General features: G+C 33.4%; 1 protein-coding gene across 2 annotated transcripts in view; it reads left to right on the top strand.

The window, feature by feature from the left end:
* Nucleotides 1-23999, top strand: part of LOC149795867 (uncharacterized) — a 108397-nt gene that overhangs the window by 18239 nt on the left and 66159 nt on the right. Inside the window, exons 8-11 of one of the 2 annotated variants that reach the window (XM_089965787.1) lie at nt 2638-3798; nt 14491-14579; nt 18967-19012; nt 19608-19745. In XM_089965787.1, the coding sequence (XP_089821913.1) occupies nt 2638-3798; nt 14491-14579; nt 18967-19012; nt 19608-19745 (1434 nt within the window). The remainder of the gene's footprint in view (nt 1-2637; nt 3799-14490; nt 14580-18966; nt 19013-19607; nt 19746-23999) is intronic. The other variant, XM_089965788.1, reaches the window with a different exon arrangement.

Here is a 23999-nt window from a genome sequence, read left to right as displayed (position 1 = left end):
TGTATATTACTGTATAGCATTTGCTCTGGTCATGGTTTGCTGAGTCATGTCCTGCTCATGCAGGCAACACTTGAGTGATGTTTATTAGGCCATTAACCTTCCTACAGTAAGTTGTAACTAGAATTTTTTTGGTCTTCCTGTTTGTACATGTGAGTACTGTAGGTGACGCTCCACTCATTCCACCCGTGCAAGCAGTCAAATTCACATTCACATGGGTTATTCTGGCTCAGATTGATTATTGAGTGTTCACTTTCTAAATATTCATAGCTATGCTAAGCTCTACTCTATCTGTACAGGTCACATGTACCCCTTTACAGGTAGTTATCTTCATGGGTAACTCTGAATGGATGCTCACTTGCTCATAAAACAGGACACTCACTACAGTTCATGTATAGAGGGTCCTCCTCAGTTTCTCTTGCAGATTTAGACCATGGGCAAGACCAGCTGGACAACCACCCAACATGTGTAGTTTTTCTGGTTGTCATTCTTGAGTACATTTCAGACTTGCATATTATGGGCAGGAGTCAGATATAACTTGGTGGATGATGATTTCACACAAGGACTGTGAGGAGATGGAGAGCAGCAGAAACAAGCATCATTTACAGTCTCTGATGTCAGAATTATAGACCGGTTACATGGATCTGACATCCCATATCCTATCCCAGCCTCAAGAACTGGACAGCATCATGCCAGCCAAGATGGCCTTGTTCATCCACTACTGAACTTGACCATGGGCCACACCCAACATTTTGATCATATCATATCAGTCAGAAATGATCTTGTTCAGTTCCAGGACTCACATACTGCTGCCATTCTCTTCATGAATGGGTACTTTCTGTGGACGTTGCCCATTCTGTCTTATTGCATGGTACCTCAATCACTTCCTGCATGCAGTGTCCATTTTAGGGTCTCAGTTTACTAGAGATCTTGCTTCATGCCCCTTCAAGCCTCTGCCATCCAAGGAACTTTCCTTAGCAACACATTAGAAGTAGTGGGATCTGACTCATAAGTGCTGCAAGTGTGGTGGGTTATCATCGTCTACATTCTTGTCCAACTACTTTGCAGGTAGCGCAGAAGACATGAACTTCCTCTATATATGACAATACTGGCAGGATTGAACTGAAGTTTCCCAACCAATCCCATCTGACGTCTGTCTTTTTTCTACATAATCTGCTGGGGCTACAGTTCTGACATCAGATGAAGGTTATCTGTAAAAGATTTTGCCTTTAATTGCTTCCACAGTAGGAACTTTTATAGGTCACCACCATATGACTCATCATTGTTGGTGATTCCAAACCTTGCCATTTCAAGTCTCAATTCTATTTCTGCTCTGTACAGAGAGAGAAAGAGATAAGCAAACAGCCAACATTCCCACTTGCACAGCAGATGCATATCAAGAAATAACTCCAGTTCAATGAATGTGTTATGCATTTCAGCACACAAAGTTAGAGCAGTTGCCACAAGCATAGCATTTGACCAAAACTGTTCTCAAACTGACATTATTGATAGATCAGAGTCAACATTCCCCAGTCTTTATCAGAGAGATCTGTCATCCCAAAGGGCTCAATGTAGTCTGGTAGGACCTATAACTGAGGTGCAACAGGTCATCTTTCCAGGTCATTTGGCAGCTTTATAAGAAGAGTCTTCATGACTCCACTGGAAATGTGGAAGGGAAAATTTTAGATTTTTATAGCTGCTCCCTGACAGATGGAGTCTTCTTTAGTTGGGTTATCTAGAAGCTGTCTCACAGACCTTAGAGGACAGAGATGGCATCTCGGGGATAAGAGGATGTTTTCTCTCTCCAGCATGTACCTTTTCTCATAAGGTATTATGATTGGGTAATGTATATCAAGAAGAAACCTTTTTTTTCTTCTTTTAATAAACTATGTTTCTTTGAGAATACTTATGCAATCATAATACACATACACCCTCCCAACCTCTCCGTAGTTACATCCTTATAGAGAGCATACCTTCCACTCCAATAGTAACGTACTATATATTTTTGGGATTTGGTGCCAATCCCTGTACCAAGGGCATATCACTTGGCCTGACTGTTACATTTTTGGGCAGATACCTTTAGCTTTTTAGCTAAATATTTTTAACCTGGGAGTGCTGGATTTTTAGTACTCCTAAGGTAGTATGATTGTGTAAGTGTTATCAAATTGGAAAAATTGGTTGCTTTCTGCCTTGAAATCAAGGTCACATATGGAAAACAATGGGTTTAAATAACAATTCTTGTAGTGCACACTTTACAGATTTTCTTATTGAATATTGATGATATAATAAGAAACAGCTTAATCAAGATATAAAGCAAACTACAGATATGTGGAGGGAATTGTATTCTGATGGGTCTGTTCTTTCTAATCGATATTTATGCCTTGTAAATTGATTGGAACATTTTTAGTTTGATCAATCATGTGATAAATATAGTGCATATTTGCAAGTTTCCTACTTTTTGTGACTAATGATTGCACTGGATTATTTAATTGATAGAAACCACCAATTTAAAGATCCAGTGAACAATTATCAGTCTGTTGAAATAATAGAACCCCCTTGTACATCCATGAATTTACTGACAATAAAGTATTTTTTTCAGAGAACCACAAAAATAAATAAGTATACAAAACCTATTTTCAGGGAAGAATTGTACACTAACACTGTGGATCAAGTATAAGAGAGCTCTAGATATGAAGATTGTCAAAGATATGAAAAAAGTACCATGCAGCTGGAACTTTCATGTGTATTGGAACTTTTACACAAAAACAACGCAGGGACAACAGATGTTACCTGAGATTATCAGTAAATATAATTGTTCAGTGGCTGTGTGTAGTGATGATGAAGATTTGTTTATATTTGAGGTCACTGAAAAGTGTTTTGAACAAGAATCAGATGTGGTACATTATATACATGATGTGCTTGACAATATTTACAGAAGTGCACAACAGTTTTTGTACTTGGGTACCCTTTTGGTTGATCAAAGAATGCAAGGAGATGTCCTTCAGTTAATGAAACAGAGAAAAGTATTGGACGGTGTCAGGATTGAATTGATGGGACAGCAGGACAATGATGCTATGTGTGTCATATGTACAGAGAAAGACAAAATGTCTTTGCTTCATGCAGTTACTGAAATCATTCATAATGCTAGGGAATGCTTTGAAAATCATGAAGAAACCATTTCTGTGGATCATAACTGGCAAAAAGTGATGAAAACATTTGGATACATTCAGAAACTATGCGATAAATTTCCCAAAGTAACAATTATATTGGATGAAACCAAACCTGCCATTTTGTTGAAAGGTCCAGGGGACCAGTCTAAACCTGCCATTTTGTTGAAAGGTCCAAGGGACCAGTCTAAAGCTGCTGCAGATCATCTTAGAGAACTTGTCGGAACAGCACAGTCTGAGGTCAAGGAGGACATCTTTTCACCAGGTTGCCAGTTTGAAATTTTTACTTATCCAGAAATGTGTGACTATATTGACAACATCATCATGGAACTATCCATAGTTTGGATACCAAACCTACTGACAAAGAAAATACACCTCTTTTCAAAGAAGCAAGACAAAATTAAGAATATAGATAAAATAATCAGAGGTTGTGTCCAAGAAAGAGCATATCCTTTGCAAAGGGACCATTCAGGACATTCACCTGAGATATATAACTCCTTAGAGACTCTGAAAAAGAAGCACACAGGGAAAATAGTGGTGAATTCGTCTGCTAGAGGCTTACTTGTCACTACTGCAGATGACATATTTGAAAGTGTTGATGCTGCAATGCAGGAGATAATCAGTAAACAAACAGGTAAGGTTCAGCCTGTCTCAGATAAACCTGGTCTGGATATCATAGCAGTCTGAGCTGGAGTGTGACACTGATATTTCACTCTTAGCCATTGAATTTTACATTTCAGATGCAAAGTTGTCTCTTATTGGCTGACACAAAATCTCAAACTCAAAGTTTCTATGACATCCAGGCCAGGTGAAAGAGACAGAAAATTGCCTTTTCTGGGTACCATGTGTGTTTAAATGGAACAGCCCGAACTAGAATCAAAGGGACATGGGGATTACTGCCTTTATATACAGCCCTCACATATAGAATGAAGACTAGAGGTTCCAAAAGATTTTAATCATCTGGAAGCTCAGATGAAACCAAGCTTAGAAGTTACAGTAAAGCAGAAATTGTCAGATCTCTGTCATTGACCTTTTGTGGTGGTTTGATGTTTGTTGTCTGTTGGTCTACTGTTAACTTTCCTTGTGAACAAGATAATTCGGACATATACAGATTTTATTAAGTTGGAAGGTGGGTATACCAGGACAGTATCTCTGAGTTCGAATACCAACTCTCAAGGTTTTATTTTCAAGGTCAAAGGTAGACAAATATAATTTAATTTTAAATTATCTTGTGCAATCAGTAACTTTAAAAGAATTAATGGATCTTGATCAAAGTTGGTAAAAGTATGGTTCCACCTCAGTCACATCAGAGTTGAGTGTGATAATCAACAATGTCTGACCTTGATTAGAAGATCAAAAACTTTGTCTTAATTTTGTTTAAAAAAACTATGCTCTGATTTCAGAACATAATAAATAGTAAAACTAGTACTATTTATTGGATAAAACATGGTTCTTTTGTTTATCTAGTACCTTAATTTGAAAGTCATGAATAACTTTCTATAGAATATCATATAATGGGTTAGAAATCAAGTTTGAACAGTATAGGTTGTGAGCCAAATATCATGAACACATGATAATTAATCTTTAGTCATCTTTTTATATAGATCACATCAGTTTCATCAGTTTGGTGATAAGTAGTTTTGTGACTTTTGGGCTGATTTTTTGCTTTAGTATTTGAACCATGCTGGCTTGTAAATGCAGTAATGTGAAGGAATTGCAAAGAAAGTTAATGAAACTGGTTTTCGTTTTGTTTAGACCATTTAAACTTTGGTACTGAAATGGTCACATCTTGATACTCATCATTGTGTATCCTGGGGCAAAAGATAAAATATCAAGTGTGTATCCTGGGGCAAAAGATAAAATATCAAGACAGATTTTTTTATGCCTGGTGAACACAACTGCTTGATGAATTAGGAATGTATTTTGATCAAAACTTTACTAATTAGTATGTCATGCTAGTACTCTAGATAGCATGGATTACCGGTTACATGTCATTGCCATGTGGTCTAATGATCAGAGGTGTTAAATATGGATTTTTCAGATGATATGTGACTATTATAATGTTATGAAAAGTGAAAGATTATTGCCTAAACTTGGTATGCAAGTGCATGTCACTCTTGCATTTTTGACAGTAAGATCCTATTGGTGAGGAAACAGTTGTGGAATTTTCAATTTTTAGTAAAGACAGGAAGAAAAGGAATTTTGTAATAAGTCAAAGAAAAAAGAAAGTTTTGTCAAAAGTCATTTATTACTTTACCCTTTAAAAGTTTGGCAAATTTTAATAAAGAGATAACATGCATGCATAGAAAGGTGTTCTTAGCTAATGGATTTTTTTCTAACTCAAATGCATGGCCGTTTTAAGGTCAGATGAGTGATGTTATGGCCTTTTTTCCATTGTGTGTTTTCTTTTATCATTGTACGTCCATCAACATTTATTTGTTACCACTTGAGAGTCTATATTTTTGATCCAGGTTCAGTCAGACTTGGAAATAGTAAAGGTTTATATCACGACAATCTTGTAAGAGTTTGATAATGAGTGAGGTCACATATACCAATGAAGTGTTCAAGCATTGTGCTGATAGAGCTTGTTACCACACTGGAGGTCATATTTTTGAGCTAATTTTGATCAAATTTAGATAGAAGTTATTATGATCTGGATCTTAGAAGGGTTCAGTAAATCATGAGATGCATCTTGCATCAGTTTGGCTGAGGTTGTTGCCACTCTGGAAGCGATATTTCTGATTTAGTTTTGATCAAACTTTAAATATAGGTTTATATCACCAAAATCTTGGATGGGTTCAATTATGAGTGAGATGAAAGCATATTAATCTTGCTTCTGATTGACTGATCTTTCTTGCCAATCTGGAATTCATAATTCAGAGCCAGTTTTAATTAAATTTTAATATAGGCTTATGGTATATAATCAGAATCCTGCATTGGTGTTAGATATATTTTGATTTATATTGTGTGTTTGTTTTTGTCTATGATTACATGTTATGTATATCTAATTTGTATTGTGTGATGGACCTTATTGAAAGTAACTGATTTGACTGAGCTTATTACAATTCTGAAAGCCATTACATTAGGTCAGATTTGATTTTATTATCATCAGGATATTTTATTTGTTTGTCAAGATTATTCTTATGATGAGGTTATCTTGGACACACATGGCTGAGCTTCTTTCCACTTGGCTGTGTTTACCCAAGTTTAATCAGAGTTGGTAAAAAAGCTAATATATATATATATACTTATTCTTGTATCTGATATAGAGGTCTTGCATCTGAAATTGAAATTTGTTTTACCATGATGCTTTTTATTGTGCAGATATATGATTGAAATAAAGATGACTCTTTCTTCAAATAGTATCTGATTGTAAATCACTCTTGACATCTCAGTCTTTCCATGGATGCTCTAAAATTCATTGACTTTTCAATTGTCAATCTGTAACATTTGCTTGTCCCTCCATGGTGGAGTTGCCACCAGTGTGCCTGCTGAGGTATTGTTGTGATTTGTAGGTATTTATCCCTCCAATGCACAGTATTATCATGCAGTGAATGTGGAGGGGATTAAGTCCTTCATGATGAAGTGTTGAGAAGCAAATAACTGTGTGAGCTCTGTTGTAAATAGACTAATATGCATATATTCATGTGTTCTTGCATATGAAGTGGAGGTCTTGCATCGAAGAATTAAAATTTGTTTTACAATGATAGAGACTGTATCTTTTATAGGATTTTGACCACGATTAGTAAACAGGCCTATGTCATCAAGATCTGATCTGAATATGATAATGAGTGAAATTCATATTTGATTCGGTCTCTGATTAGCTAAGCTTGTTAATAATTTGCTAAAATTTGTTAAATATTGGTATGTTATCAATATTTTGAATGAGTTTGGTTATGGTTTGGATATGAGCAAATTGAATGCACATTAATGATGCAACCTTATGTCTGATTGGCTAAGCTTATTACTACACTAGAGACTGAAATAAAATCAGAGTTGACTCCACTTTAAGTGACATATTATCATTGTCATAGAATAGTGTCTGTAATTAGTTAGATATTTATGAGGTCTCTTGCATCTGATTGATGACCTTGTTGCCTGTCAAGATCTACAGACTTTATTAATGGCCTTTTGTAATCAAGATCTTGGGTGACTTTATGTATGAGTTAGACAATGTGCATATTAATTATGCTATTATCTTTAAAACAGATATTTATCAGATATAGGAAAATATTTAATATCAATTGAGATAATGCCATGGAGATTCGTTGCAATGATACCACATGTTGAGTTAATAACTCATATGAGCTTGGGTTTCTTGTTTATCAATGATGTAAACATTTGCCTCAATGCAAAATCTTGGGCTAACCTTTGAATTTATTGAATGGTACTTTCCTATGAACTGATTAGATGTTTGGTCAGGTAATTGGGTCATTAATTTTTTATGTGAAAGTTTCCATTCATTTTATAGTCCAGTATTTCGGCTGAGTGTTTGTTACTAGTATTTTGTGATGTTTACAACTCTTATTAGGGCCCAACTCACTGAAGTTAGTTGAACTCTGTAGTAATCATGTCTGTTCATCCATCTGTAGATCTTTCCAGCTGTTGGTCTATCTATCCTTTAAGGATTTGGTTTCTGCAAGATAACATAAATCCTGGAAATTGAAGGATTTTAGTCAGATTTTTTTCTACCCCTTTACATTCATAAGACCTCAGAAGAGTTCTTTTTTCATCCTCTGTTCTCATGATTACAGAAGTCATTACCCCTGATTGACTATCCATCTATCATTTCTCTCAGGAGAATAGCTTTCCTGGAGAATATTTTGTTCCAATCAAATCTAGTATGCAGCTCTATTTTTGATGGAATCTTAAATAGATTTCCAGCATTCCACAAGAGGATATGCCAACTTACTGCCTGTCCTCCTGACTTTGGTTTTCACTGCATAACAATTAGCTGTATATTAATGAGAATTGAATAAATTTGTTTTCCACCATTCCACGAAACCATCTTCAGGAGTTATACCCCCATATTGTTCATCCTCCTAACCTTAGTTTTTGCATCACAACTTTACCATGGTTTGTTGAATTTCAGCCATATGTGATATAAAACTTTAAATTGATGACATCTGGAACAAGTTTGATTTTTAGCATTGAAGAATATCATTTAAATGAGTTATGTCCCTTGTTGTCATTCTCCTGACTTTGGTTTCTACAGTTTATACATTATCATGGATTTCGGATTTCAGCCAAAGTTCACAGACACCATTATACTGAAGAGACCTTGAATTTCCAATATTTATAAGAATTATGACACTTGTTTCTCTGTTTAAGTTCCTGCCATTCAAATTATGGTGGGTAATGCACTATATGCATTGTTTCCATGCAGATTAATTGTTATATTGATGAAAAGGCAGCTTAGCCTAGATTAATCTTTATGATCCACAAGGAAATAATGTTATTTAAATTTATTATGAACTAAGGTATATATTTAAACAGCCACTGAGAATTTAAAACAACTTCAACATTCATTTAACTATTCCCAACTCAAGGCCCCCCCCCCCCAATCACTTTAGGTGCTATTAAAATTTTAAAACCAATTTCAGGACACATTGTCAGACCACCCAGTCATACTGGAAAGATTTAAATGTAATGAAAGAGCAGCTACACACTACATTACAAATGGACATAATGGATGGATAAAGATTTGACTTTGTGTGATTTATTTGAACATTTAGACTGTCAGTGATGATTCGGTAAAATCTTTTCAGATTCAGTACTCTCAATATTTAGAGAAAAGTCTTCGATGCATTGGCAAAATATACAAAACAAGAAACACCACCTGCCATGAGATACTTTTTTAAAAACTGAACTTTGGATTTGAAGTCATAAAGCTTGAAAATCAATCATAAACATTGGCATGCAGTGGCAAAGGATTTTATTCACAGTGTACCGTTCGAGTTAATGACTATAAAGTAAAACAAATCCATTAAGTATGATGCCCTGCTGAGTGCAATATTTCTGCAGTACATAGAATTTGCAAAGAAGAAATATTAAGTAAGGCAATTAAATTTTGATGGTTCAGTAACATATTTTCTATATTCCTGTTATAATAATAATAATAATAAAAATAATAATGATAATACTGATAATAAAAAGTACATCATCTCAGGCTGTGTCAACTGTGAATGATTTTCTGTTTTATTTATAGAATAATATTTGTCCTAAGCATCATTTTTGTTTCTTACAAAATAGATCTTAATTTCCATAATTAATAAATTTATCATACTGAAGATATATCCATTCCTACTTCTCTTGTGTGTGAAAATGTCATTGCAGTTTAAAGCTGCAGCAAATATTGATAAGGATTAATGTATCTTTTGATTTTTATTTATTTATTGAACGTATGTTGTCTGGATTTTACATGTTTCCCTACATGTTTACATGTTTCCCTACATAACCACCTGAATGTCGGTGTATGGGGCATTTCCTTAAAATGATTTTCTTTCTTGATGTTTACATATGTTCCCTTACTTAAAGACAACACGCACACACACACAAAGAACCATTCATCTACAAACCCCACAGTGTTTACAATGCCTGTTTACTTAATTGAAAGTAGAGAACAAATTAAGAAATCAATCAAGTGTTCACTTTTTCTTAAAGTCATCACTTATATTATTTAGTTTGGTGACATATTTTTCCAGCCTTATGTATAATAAAATAGTCTTTATAATAGGTGAGATTTGGACCTTTTGGTGCAAAACATACTCTGTATATAACATGTTTTGCAAGCAAAATTATTAAGTTGATAAGATCGTCAAAGTTTTCACTTCCTATATAGATATCTTTTTATGTAATTTTAAACTTCGATCATAAATTTGGTTCCATTCCACAAATAATATCCAGAAATGTTCAGTAACTGAACAGTCATAGAATAAGTGTACATTTTGTTCTATTAGCTCCTTACAGAGGGTTCATTATCATTATCACTTAAATTAATCTTGTTCAAAACTGGTTTGTGTCAATATTTCTATGTATAATTCTAAACTTAAAGCTACCAGTAATTAAATCTGTGTCTTTTGTTGCAAGTTTAGCCAAAACAAAAGAGCTGGACCATTCATTTATGCCAATTGCACACCCTAGCTGCCTGGACCAAGTTTCAAATTTTCCATTTTGGCTTTTGTATATTGGTTCTTGTCAGATCTTTATAAATAAATGTATTCTCTGCTTTTACCCTAAAAAGTAAAGTTTTGTTGAGTATTACATGAAAACTTGTAAATTTTTTTTCCACTTCATTGTTAGTTTGTGTTGTTTGCTTACTTCATGAAAACTTAATAGAGATCCTTGTGCATCAAAATTGGTGTTATAAGTACAACACTGTTCGTTTACCACCCAGCATATGATTTAAAGTTGTTTGTAGTTACTAAATTAAGAATATATTGAGACAAGTATTCCTGAACTGTTTATGGTTCATTTTTCCATTGTGATAAAGCATAAATAACATGATGCCAGTTTAATTTTTTAATTGCTTTAGACATTTCTTTCAGTTAAGGATTTCCTAAGTTTAATAACAGTATACTGTACCTCTAAATATTCTAAATATTTGCTCAAAACCACTTTTTGCCACAAATCATCTTTGTTCAGTAATAGGCGCCCAATCCAGGAATGTTTTATGTAACATATACAGTAAATGAGTGCAAGTGAATTATATTTAATCCTCCTACCATAAAGAAAGCTGTAACAGTAACTAGTTTTACCGTCTCCATTTTGCCACCCCAAAGGAACTTGAAAAATAATGTATTCAGTTAATTTTCTATGAGGTGGAGGTCTTGGTAGAGCAGCAAAAAAATGAACCAAATTAGACAAAATCAAAGATTTTATCCAAAAAGAATTTTCAATAAGGGACACATATTTTCTGCTTCACCATTTGATCAGTTTCTTCACTTACTTCAACGTCATCAAATAATTAAGTTCAACCATATCTGCCTCCAAATTCAAAGAAAAATCCACACACAGTAATCTAAACATTGACCAGTTGATATCATTTTTGGGACATACTTTTTCATTACAAAATTATTATATTTCTGATTCAGCTAGCTTTTGATTTAAAAACTTTGCAATGCGGACCTGGCACCAAGGCAAAGTCATTTAAAATCTGCATAGTTGCCTCCAAGGAAAAGAACAACCATCTAATAATAAAAAAGCATTGCCAGCATACCACCCTAATTTAAACTCCATTTTATTATAGAAAAATGCCTGTAATAATTGTTTTTTTTATTTCTATTGCAAGAAGTTCAATTCCTATTATAAATGAGTAGGATGCTAAAGGGTCTCCCTGGCCACAACCTCTCTCCAGATTGAAAAATAGGGATAAATGTCCATTATTAATGACACAACATTTTGGTTTATTACAGAGTACTCTAATCCACTTACAAATAGATTTCCCAATGTTAAAAGATTTCAGGGCATTCTCCAGAAAGTTCCATTCAACTGAGCTGAATGCTTTTTTAAGTCTATCAGTTAAGGAAAAGACCAGATTCAGTTTGTTCCTCAATACAATGTATATTGCATCAGGATAACAGGGAGGACTTTCTTGACCATATAAGCAATTGATGCTGATGTAATCTAAGTTGTAATCTATGTTAATTAGTGAAATTGGTCTCCAATTTTTTAAGAATTTTCTGTCTTTATCTTCCTTTGGAATGTGAGTAATGATTCTCTGCAACTGAAATTGTCAAAAAAAATGTTGCATATCATGTCATATCAGCATTCAGAGACCAATAAAAAGCTGCCAATTGAATTTGTAGAATTCAGCAGTTAATCTATCAGAACCAGGGCTAATTTAATTTTTCATATTTATCAGTGTTAAACCACATTTCTCAAAAGTTAACTTACTTTCACATGAGCATCTTTTAGAATCTAAAATTCTTTTTATCATAATCAAAAAAGTTATGTGTTTGTCAATTGTTGTTGTTTTTGCTTTTGTATAGTTTTTCATAAAGATCTTCCTGATGATTCAATATATCTTTTTGACCTGTTACCCTTCTTCCATCTTCTGTAACTATCTCATTTTTGTTGTTGTAATATTTTTCAAGGTTAAAGAAGAATGTTATTGTTATTTTCACCAGACTTGTACCACCTTGCCTTCAATCTTAACATTACGCCTTCCACCTCTTTTTTCTCATTTCTTATAAATCTGCTTGTTTATTGGTCAGTACTTTCTTAATATTGGGGTTATTATTTTGATTCCTTAAAGTATGTAAAATCTGTATTTCAGCTTCAGTGTTCTTTAAATTTTGTTTCTCTTGCTTTCAATTAGCTTGAAAATAACTAATTGATTCTGATCTTATAACCATTTTAAGGATTTCAAAAAATCATTTGATCATTACAAGTTAATTTCACCTCTAGTGGGTTTTTCTTTTCCCTTTCACAATAGTGTTCTTCTGTTGTTTTAGATATACATCTTTTAACCATCTGTTTTTTAGTGACCAATTGCACATTGTTATAAATATCATTATTTAGGTAACAAAAATTCAAGTATCTAACATCAATCAGTGGTTTATCCTACTGATACACATGTAATCAGTAATAGCAAGGGAAGCAAAGGAATGAAGTTTTCAATGCATGAACATCATTGTTATACAGATAACAATTCATTATGGAGAAATAGTTCCAAAGTTTATAGTGAACTTAAAATTCCCTAATTGGCACAAAAAGGTTGGTTGAGGATTAATGAAATTGCCACTGTTACTTGCATTGAAATTGCAACATAAATATTTTAGTAATAGAACAATAATAGAATCAATGTTTTGTTTTGACAATTGTTGCTTCATCATGGATTTTTTGAGGATCAGCACTAACACAGGCAAAAGGTATTGATGTAATATACCATAATTTTGCAGGTACATGTAATGTGTGCTAAAACCTCTTGGATAATGTTTCAGTGCTCTTTCAAAGGTTGAGTTTCATGAAAATAACTAGTTTGTACAGAAAAAGTTCTTTGCAAAGCATTTTATTTTCAATTATTCTGAATATGATTATAAAAAAAATGAATATTAAACCATTAAACAGACCCCCCCCTTCATCTTCTCATTGTCAAAGTCCAGTTGGAGTGTCATCCCCATCAAAATATTTTTGCCATCCCTGGGTAACTCCCTGCCTCATATATACTGTGGTATGTGTTTGTTGTATGTGCTTTTGGACCACGCTGTGTAATTATTGACCCAGTATTGAATAGGACTCCAAAAAGATTACATGATTATTTCTATCAAAGTCAGCATTGTTAATTGAAATAGAAGAACCTTTACGTCAACTTTTTTCTCTTCAAAAAAATCACTAAAAGAAGTCATCCAGTCAATGATGTCCTGCAAATTTGTATCACTGATGTTGATTCATTATCAAATATGACTGCTCTTATTATAAATTTTAAAAAAAAGCAGATTTAAAAAACATATTGTCGAGGTCTGCTCAATTGAGTTTGACAAAATTTGGCATAAAAGATTTCTTCATCAGGGATTTTATCAATTAGTGTGCCATTCCTATAACTTAAAATAAAAAATTCAAATTGAGTTCGTTTCATATATCACTCAGAATATGGTCAGATATATAGTAGGAAGAATTCTGGCTTGAAGACTTTGTGATATTTCTTGACTGACATTGCTCTTTGGTCAAATGTTACTCCAAATTGGATTCAACAGGTATATAATACAGAACATCAGGGAGGAATAACCATCCTTTGTATGTACAACTGTCCATAAATTGTGTGTTTGTCTGTCCATAAACATTTTTATTTTAAGAGCATAACTCTGTTTCAGATATTTCTGCCAAACTATGTACAGCAAGTTGTTTAGAGGTACCATTTGATACTTAGTAATTTCTGCATTCATATTTTTATTTTACCATGGAAACAGTTTAGCACAAGTAGTATAAAACTCAAAATAATTTGCCATAAATATTATGTAACTTGAGGCTGCTTGGAAGTTACCAATTTTCTTGTTGAAAACCAGTAAGGCCATAGAATGACACATTGTATTAAATAAGTTGGCATGATTAAATCAGATTTAACAAAAGGAATGCAGACAGCAGAAGTCTTTATTTTCTTTTGTATAAATGATAGACATATACACTGTACAATCAAATATTGCTTCTGTTGATGAGAAATCATTTCTCAAGAAAAGAACGCAACCAAATAAAACATAAAATTGCTAAAGGAAAGCTATCCAAGTTCAATGCTGATGTCAGCTTGAATCATTGAATTATGGTTCTTGTTTATATTACTATTTGTTTTAAAAGCTTCTGTGCAAGATGTTTTCTTCTGTATTTTTAGAGAATGACTCTCCTACAGGCAGTACTTGGATAAAAAATCTAACAACTTCTGCTGAAGAAAAGGAAAGATATCTTGAACCGATGACTGAGGTAAATTAATGAATTAAATTATTAATTCAATTATTTGGTGATTTTGTGTCCTGTAGGAAAAGCATGTAATACAAAAGGGTCATAACTTAGATGCAGGTGTCTTTGTTAAAGAATGTGTTTTGATAAAAGTTGCTTTTGTTGTGATAAGACAGGTTCTGAGGTGAGGCATATGACATTTCAATAATTTTTTGATGTATAAATTTATCAAGACATGTTTTCTTTATATATAAAGATTATAACTAATGCAGTTTATATTTTTCATGCTGTTATACAAGTACATTGAGGGCAGCTCATACCTATCACAGCGAAGTAGGCTGCATACATAGTCTTGTACAGTGCCTATACATCTTTGTCAGACATGAAGCTAAATGAGCTGTATGGACCCTGTATAAAACCAGTATAAGACCTGCTTTTCTGTGGCAAGATTTGGCTGTTTTCTGTTGCAACAGTCGTACATTACTTGAGCTATATATTTACAGTGAATGTGAATTTTGCATTGTAACATTCTGCTAATTTAATTTCTAAACATTTCATTAAGCAGATACCACAATTCCTTGCTGTAAAGTCATTAGTCTTTCAAATAAAAATGAAATCTCATAAAAAACTTCAGGTTTCTTGATGTTATTTTTACCAATACACATTTTTGTTCCAATCTACTCTGGCACGGTGCTGTGGGCAGGAGTCTGCCAGGTATATGGTCTGTGTATGCATCTGTGATTTGGCCATGGTCTGTCCATGCATATTTGCTTTGGGCACTGGTCTGTGCCAGCAGCTGTGGTTAATACCCCTGCTTGGCTCCTTGAGCCTGTTTCCTTGGACTCTGATGTATCCCAAGTATCAGTATTGGCAGGTGCATGGATTCCTATCCCAATTAAGGCATTGAAGTTAAGGCTCAAAACTTGATGATTGCCTTCAGTGGCGATATCTTGGAGATGTTTAAGGTCACAGCAAGAGCCATTTGGGGACTGTACCACTTGAGGCAGACAAGCTCTTTGGAGGTCTTATCTCCCTTTATTATGACACAGTTTGATGGACCAGCAACACTGGTCACAAGTCCAGGTCTGTTAAAACCAGTCAGGAACCATGTACATCCTGACCATCCATGGTGCCCTCTTCAAACTTTTCATACTTCATCTCTTCCACATGCCTATTTTTCTCTAGATTTGGCAGTCAAAATGGCTAAGGGAGGAAGTCTTTGGACTCATATCATTTTCCTAAGGAGAGGAGACTTTAGAGATTATTTGAAATGAACTTATGATGAATGAAATAATTATAGGTTACTGCATTTGTCTGGGAAAATATGAATGAGTTTTGGGATGGAATACTGCACGACCTTGGGAGTGCAGTGTATCCTTCCAACAAAATTAGCTCATATTTTCCCATACAAATGCAGTAACCTTTTTATTATATGCTCATTTTTTTGTTCTACCTAAGGTTTAATTATATAAACAAAATACACTACAAGAAACAACGTAAATGAATGTATACCGCATTCCAAACTAAATACACAAACACAGATTTGTCATTACACAATAACATCATTATTAATGCGCACATAACTCCGCCCAGATAATAATAATAATAATAATGACTTTATTTAGAGAAGGTAACTCAATTAATTACAGAATTAATCTACCTTGAGGCCTTTTATCTGTTATGTACAATATATACTGTATATACAACATGATGTGATGAGTCTGGCTTGACACTAAATAATTAAGTAATTTTAAAATTCAAAGTATCAAGCCTGGAACACATTCATGGGCATCAGTGAAAACATAAACATATATAAAACATAAAATACAATCCTGCATTGAAAAATTCAGCTACGAAAATGATGTAAAATTACAGAAAAGCAGGTGGTATTTTTTGTACTAGAACTGTTCAATTTTCTAAAGATTTCATCCATTTAAGACATTGATTGTGAAAAGATGAAATGCTAGGAGCCTGCCTTATGTCACTGGGAATGTTGTTCCATACCAGTGGACCAGTATATTGAAAACTTTTTTTTAAACAATTCCTTCTTTGGCCTTGGTATAATGTAATTTTATTTGAACTTAGTCGCACGCTCGACATAACTTTCGAAAGAAAATGGCGTGTCTAGTTAAAATTTAAATTTGCAGTCATATTGTGAATGAATGCGCATTGCAACAACTTTTACATTTGATCTGGACTGAATAGATTTTGGTATTTTGTTTCGATTCGATGAAAGTTTGTGATGTTGGACTGGATTCATCTGTGCAAATTGTACATGAAATGCATCAGATTGAAGCAGCACGGGAGAAGCGTGTTTACATATGCAAGTGTGTTTGTTCTGTCATTGACTATTTGAAATCATTAATTCCATTTGATCTGGAATGAATAGATTTTGGTATTTTGTTTCGATTCGATGAAAGTTTGTAATTTTGGACTGGATTCATCTGTGCAAATTGTACATGAAATACATCGGATTGAAGTGGTGTGGGAGAAGCGTGTTTACATATGCAGGTGTGTTTGTTTTGTCATTGACTATTTGAAATCATTATGTGTGGAAAATATGAAGTGTTTCAATTGCAATTATCAAAAAGACTCATGTTGAGTACAGTAAGGAAGATGTAATTGCACTTGGAATATAGTAGAAATTAAAGTCAAATTAGAAATGTGTAATCGACTTGATTATCAAGCTTGAAAACTCATGACATGGCTCATGTAACTATGATTTGCAGAACTAAGAAAGTACATTTTGAGGAAATTCTGGATGTAAAACTGTAAGTATATCTTTTTGCCATTCTTATTACCAGCTAAAGGAGACAGTTTATGCCTTTATAGCTTGCATGTTATTTGTAGTTACCAAGCAGTTTTATGAAATCTGGTGTCTATTGCAAAATCTGAAACAATGTATCAAAAAGTTAACATGGAATGTAGCAAAATAGTTGGTATGTTGCAGTCCACAAAACATCTGCTTTAGTTCATTCAGAAACAAATTTAATCAACCAAAACATATTGCATCTACTATGCGAATGTACATGATTTGTTTACAAAGTAGTTCCTAATACACTATTGGTGCTCAGCATTAAGAGGTTAATTTTAGGACTGGATGGCCTGGTATCAGGATATTGTGACTGGGTGGGACATCATGCTACATGTCTGCGGCATGATTCCCCACTGCTAGACATCACTTTAAACTGCCACTGTCACTGCAGACATCATAGCAATATGACTGAAATATTGTTAAAGCTACATTAAAAATCCAAATCGCACACACACTGTTCAAGATGGCTCAACACAGTGGGTCTCTTATCAAGTCAGTATGTAAGCTTTCTAAATGAATGAAATATACAAGACTGCTAAAATTAATTTCTATCATCCACATATATGATCAAAGTAAAGATCACTGATTGCTGAAATGGTATATTTTTGTTAATCACTCATGACATATTGATCTTTACTTCGGTGGTCTTCGTTGATTAGTTGTTCAAATGTCAGTAAGCACCACCACATTGGAAATTCTAATAAACATGCTGGCTGAGGCATGGTAGTGATATGTAAGGATTTTATTGCTCCATTATCACTGAGCGAAAGTGGAGGGATTAAGTCCCTCACCATGATGTTTGGGGTTTCAAAAATACATGTAAGCTGTGCATCAGAAAAGTGTAGCACACCAACCAAAAGTAGAACAAAACTGTAAACACTGTGCATACTGGTAATCATAATGCAACATTTATATGTTACTGAATGTACAGGTAAGCTGAGCAAGATGATGTAGATGAATTTTGGTGATACTTAGTTATAAGCTTTAAAGCACATGCTTATCATACAAGTTTTAAATTATACGAAGATAATCCAGTTGTAAAAACTTTTAAGTTAATAATCTAATGTTTTGGATCTTTTCAACTAAATGTTTGTTTTTAAATTAAGATTAGAAAAAAAATCTGAAACATATGTGACACTTGAATATTTTCTTGTTTACTCAGAGATGATATTATGACTTGTCAACCTTACAAATGAACTAAGTAAATTAAATATAAAGACACTGATAATCAACTGTTTTGACCTGCTCTGAAGATGTAACCAGCTTGGCTTTAAGTACAGCAAGACTGGGCAAAATCTTGATGATTACAGAGAGTATTTCTGTGACAAAGGTGAAAATTTACATTTTTGTACTAATATTTATGATCAGAGAAAGTACCTCTGTGACAAGGATGTTGATTTACATTTTGTACCAATATTAGGTTCTGAACATGATTACACAATTATATAGCAATAGATCTTGATCAAACTTATTATGTTGATGTCTCTCAGAGTATTCACATGCTCAGCAAAGAAAATCACTTCTTAGTGAATTGCCATAAAATTCCTCTTGGACTTTTGTATAGTACAATTCACAGATGATGATTTTGTCTTACAGGCTTTCCAGGAACAGCTACAGCACCTTCAATCAGGTCACAAGGGAGGTAAGCAGATTTAAGTTTCCTTGATAATTTTCATGGTGGCTAAATAAGTGCTCTAAAATGTCATAAGTACAAATCCACGTATAATGCAGAGTTGTACCCAAATAACAATAATTGCTTATCCAATTTGTCTTGTGTTCTGCATTTGTGTAGGTCACAGAAGCTATCATGGTGCTAAGAATGAAAATGTTCTCTTTTTAGGCATGTAACTATTGGAGAAAGATTATCCACAGAAAGACTAGTCTAGAACAAAATGATAATCTGCTATTCTAACCTTGATTAAATTTGTATGACTCGATCATTCATAATAATGCTTACTTAAAGTACTGCATTAAGTTTCTATGTAAGAACAGTAAAGAAAATCTTGTAATTGTTTCTTAAACACAACCCATTTTGTTGATGAGATGAGCTTGATTTTAGAAACTCTGTTTCTTGGATACACTGATACATTATTCTGCTAAAAACAAACTGTGATATTACAAATCTTGACTAAAATGATCACCCTCCTCTAATATGACCCTTATTTATTCCTTGTTAAAAATTATTTGCATAGGCCTGATGATGTTCACTAATTTAGTGAAGGACTCCTGTATTTCAGAAGTCAACAAAAGATGTAACCATCCTGTGAGTACAGCAAAATCAATGGAATCGGTAAGACATTCCCCACCTTCGGTGCAACAAAATTCATCCATTGAACAGGAGGATACTCCAGGGACTAGTTGGCAATCAGCAAATGGTACACCTGAAATTTGTGTTTTTTTAGCTTCTTTTATAACATTATTTTTTAATACAGCAACAAATTTTGTTTCTTTTCTTTTATGTTGCCAAGATTTATCAGAAGTAGTCACCTTATAGACTTGTTACATATTTGTTTCATTATTATGGAAAACAATGTCCAGACTGATATAGAATGTCTAGAGTGATATATCTAGGCAGATACAGACTGACCAGACTGATATAGAATGTCTAGAGTGTTACGGAATGTCCAGACTGATATAGAATGTTTAGACTGATATAGAATGTCCATACTGATATAGAATGTCCATGATAGAATGTCCAGACTGATATAGAATGTCTAGACTGATGTAGAATGTCTAGACTAATACAGAATGTCCAGACTAATACAGAATGTCCAGACTGATGTAGAATGTCTAGACTAATACAGAATGTCTAGACTAATACAGAATGTCCAGACTAATACAGAATGTCTAGAGTGATACAGAATGTCCAGAATGATAGAGAATGTCCAGACTGATACAGAATGTCTAGACTGATATAGAATGTCTAGAGTGATACAGAATGTCTAGAGTGATATAGAATGTCCAGACTGATATAGAATGTCCAGACTGATATAAAATGTCTAGACTGATATTAAATGTCAGACTGATATAGAATGTCCAGACTGATATAGAATGTCTAGAGTGATACAGAATGTCTAGAGTGATACAGAATGTCCAGACTGATATTGAATGTCTAGACTGATATTGAATGTCTAGACTGATATAGAATGTCAGACTGATATTGAATGTCTAGACTGATATAGAATGTCCAGACTGATATAGAATGTCTAGAGTGATGCAGAATGTCTAGAGTGATACAGAATGTCCAGACTGATATTGAATATCTAGACTGATATTGAATGTCTAGACTGATATAGAATGTCCAGACTGATATAGAATGTCCAGACTGATACAGAATGTCTAGAGTGATACAGAATGTGCAGACTGATATTGAATGTCTAGGCTGATATTGAATGTCTAGACTGATATAGAATGTCAGACTGATATAGAATATCCAGACTGATATAGAATGTCTAGAGTGATACAGAATGTCCAGACTGATATTGAATGTCCAGACTGATATAGAATGTCTAGAGTGATACAGAATGTCTAGAGTGATACAGAATGTCAGACTGATATAGAATGTCAGACTGATATAGAATGTCTAGACTGATATAGAATTTCCAGCCTGATATAGAATGCCCAGCCTGATGTAGAATGTCTAGACTGATATAGAATGTCTAGAGTGATCCAGAATGTAAAGAGTGATATAGAATGTCCAGACTGATATAGAATGTCTAGACTGATACAAAGTTCAAAGGTGTCTCTTAAAATAAGAAAGCTATAATTATTTTAAGAGACAAGTCTGAACTTTGTAGATTGCACACTCTTATAAAGTTTTTGCTTCCACACTTCTCAGGAATGCTGATGAGATACCAGATTTTAAAGTTGTTTTGGAGGTGTAGACATGAAATAATTTTCAGACACACTAAGAAAAGTTATGGTACAATTAACAATATGAGACAGAATGGTAATTTAATTTATTACAGAGAATTGTATTTAAAAATGAAAGCCATTATGATATATGCAGGCTATAAATTGAAAACTAAAATATTGTAAACAGTTGTTGTTAAAGATTTTAAAAGTTTTATACCATATTTATTTATTACATTATTATTTATGAGTTAAAATAATCAATCAGCAAAAATTGATACAAATTTATATTTATTTCGTTTGCAGTTAGCATTTCCAGTTTGAAAATATTCATTAAAAATAAATGATAAATTAAAACTAAATGATAAATTAATGAAACAGGTGTCCATAAACATTAAATGTTGAAAATCATTTAAATCCATCTTTTTTAAACTGTTGGCACAAGTTTCGATAGTTGGTCTCTCAAGTCCTGTTATTGAGACCCTATTGAAAGTGTAAAATGCCTTATAACAAAGGAAGATATACACCACTAAATTGATAACTCACACCCTGATAAATCATGAAGCCATGTATATTGCTAGATCAGGCATGGATGCCATTTTCAAAACTAGAAAATATCCCCAAATTTACCCCTATTTGTTGAATGAGAAGAAAATCATAGTAATATTTGGTAACTGAAATCTTGATATATCACATGTTTATCTTCATAAGCAGTAGATATGACCACGAAATCTGAATCAGCATTTTGAATTCATATATATTTTGTTAAATTTTCTTTCCAAAAAGTGTTTTTAGTAAATAACAATATTCAATGTAATTTTGATCAATGAAAATGTCATTACCACCTACTCGAGGCAGCACTTTAATAAATAAATACCAATTAAATAAGTTTTATTGAGTGAAATTCGTCTTTTAGTTCTATCTTTAAGTTCAGTTTAAGCGTAATCATTATACATATATGTGCCATCATGTACTCATACATGAAATATGTTAATCTACCTTAACAGTTTTGTCTGCAAGTGTTTCTGTAAGAATATAATTAAGTGCCAAACATGTTTTGATATTAGACTGACAGAAGTATTTGTTGCATTGTTACACTAAATTAAAAGAGACCTGCTTTTTATTATGACATTAATTATGTCTTCTGTATCAAATAAAGTCTTTGGAATAGAAGAAAACTTAAGTTGCATGTAAATACTACATGTATAAGAGCTAATGTGGGTCATGGGTTATGTCAACTTATTTTAATTGATCAATCAATTGCTGTTATTAGTATTATTGTTCACTTAATGTTCACTTAATATAATGAAACTACCTTAGATTAGCCTACTTAGTCACAAATGTGATCAAAGTTAACAAGGCATCCAAGCAAAATGAATACTTGGTGAAATAAAAAGACTTATCAACAGCAACAGAATGCAGTAACATAATGCACAATATTTGTGCATACAGTCATGTGAAGGCTGTTGAAACCAGGTGAAATCATGTTAAAGATCTTTGAGAGATTGGGCATCATGAAAATAAAGGTAGTTGATACTGAAAAATGAATGTATGCATAATAAAACCTCTATATTGACAATTACTCCCATCGTGATTGTAAAATTTGTATTTAGCCATTAATCAGCCCAGTTGTCCCCTCACTCCCACCCTATCATGATCTACAGCAGGGATACCATTTGTTATATTTTCGTAACTCGCACCCTTGCTTATAGTGTGATCTATGTTTTTGGACCCTAATATGTGCGATTTGTTGAGGAAGCTGTGAGGAATGTATTTATCCTAAAATTTAGTGTTGTGAATCAATTACAGACAAATTCAGGTAACACATTTACGTTTATACATGCCTGACATTTTGAATTTTTAAAAACCACTTCTAATCTGACAAGTGAAATGTATCACCTCTCCATTTATTTAAATGATTTTTATGTGACATACTTGTTCATGAAAGTAAATTCTTCTTTTACATTTATATGTGAGAGAGAGGGAGAGATGGCTGTAAAATACAATACTAATACTTGCATCTCATGTTAGAACACATAGCAGTTAATAAGTGCATCTCATGTTATAATACTAATTAGCAATTAATCATGTTATAACACATGGCAATTAATAATTATTGCATTATACGCTATTTTGTATTACTTGATCAATGGTATGTTGCAATGCAAGCAGTGATTGGAAAATTGATTTGTCTCTATGAAAAATAGTGGAATCTTTATGTGCCCTAAAGACTTCAGTAGCCCTTATCAGTGTCTGTTCATCTGCTGATTAAATTGTAAGAGTTTAACTTTGCATATGGTGAGATGATATGCATAGCAGTTCTGACAACTCTAACACCACTGACATTGGCCAAATGTTGTTTTTGTTTTTATTTGAAAGCAGCGTGCAGTATATATAAAGATATTAACAGCACACAATTTATAGACTATACCTCTCCCTCCATACCTCGCACACATCGGGGTTTATAAACATCGACCGCACTATAATTGAGACGAGAGTTATCGAGGGACCTATTACAAAAAGCCAAAACCAATAAAGGGATCAACGTAAATACAAAAGGGTGGGTGGATGGGTTGGCAGGTTATAGTGTTGAATACTCAATTTATAATCGTGCTGATATTAACTGTGAATAAATATCTCATCATAACGGTGTACTTTGTTTATTTTTTTCTCATAGAACAACATTAATTTCAGGAAAAATTACAATATATTGAGATCATCATCAAAAACAATATTCCACATGATTTCCGTTCGCTTAACATGTGTACCACTTCACA

This window comes from Sinohyriopsis cumingii, chromosome 7 (genome assembly GCF_028554795.1).
Source record: "Sinohyriopsis cumingii isolate HCF-2022 chromosome 7, ASM2855479v2, whole genome shotgun sequence".
Lineage (NCBI taxonomy): Eukaryota > Metazoa > Mollusca > Bivalvia > Unionida > Unionidae > Sinohyriopsis > Sinohyriopsis cumingii.
The sequence above is the reverse complement of the archived record's forward strand: the minus strand, read 5'-3'. Positions and strand labels throughout refer to the sequence as shown.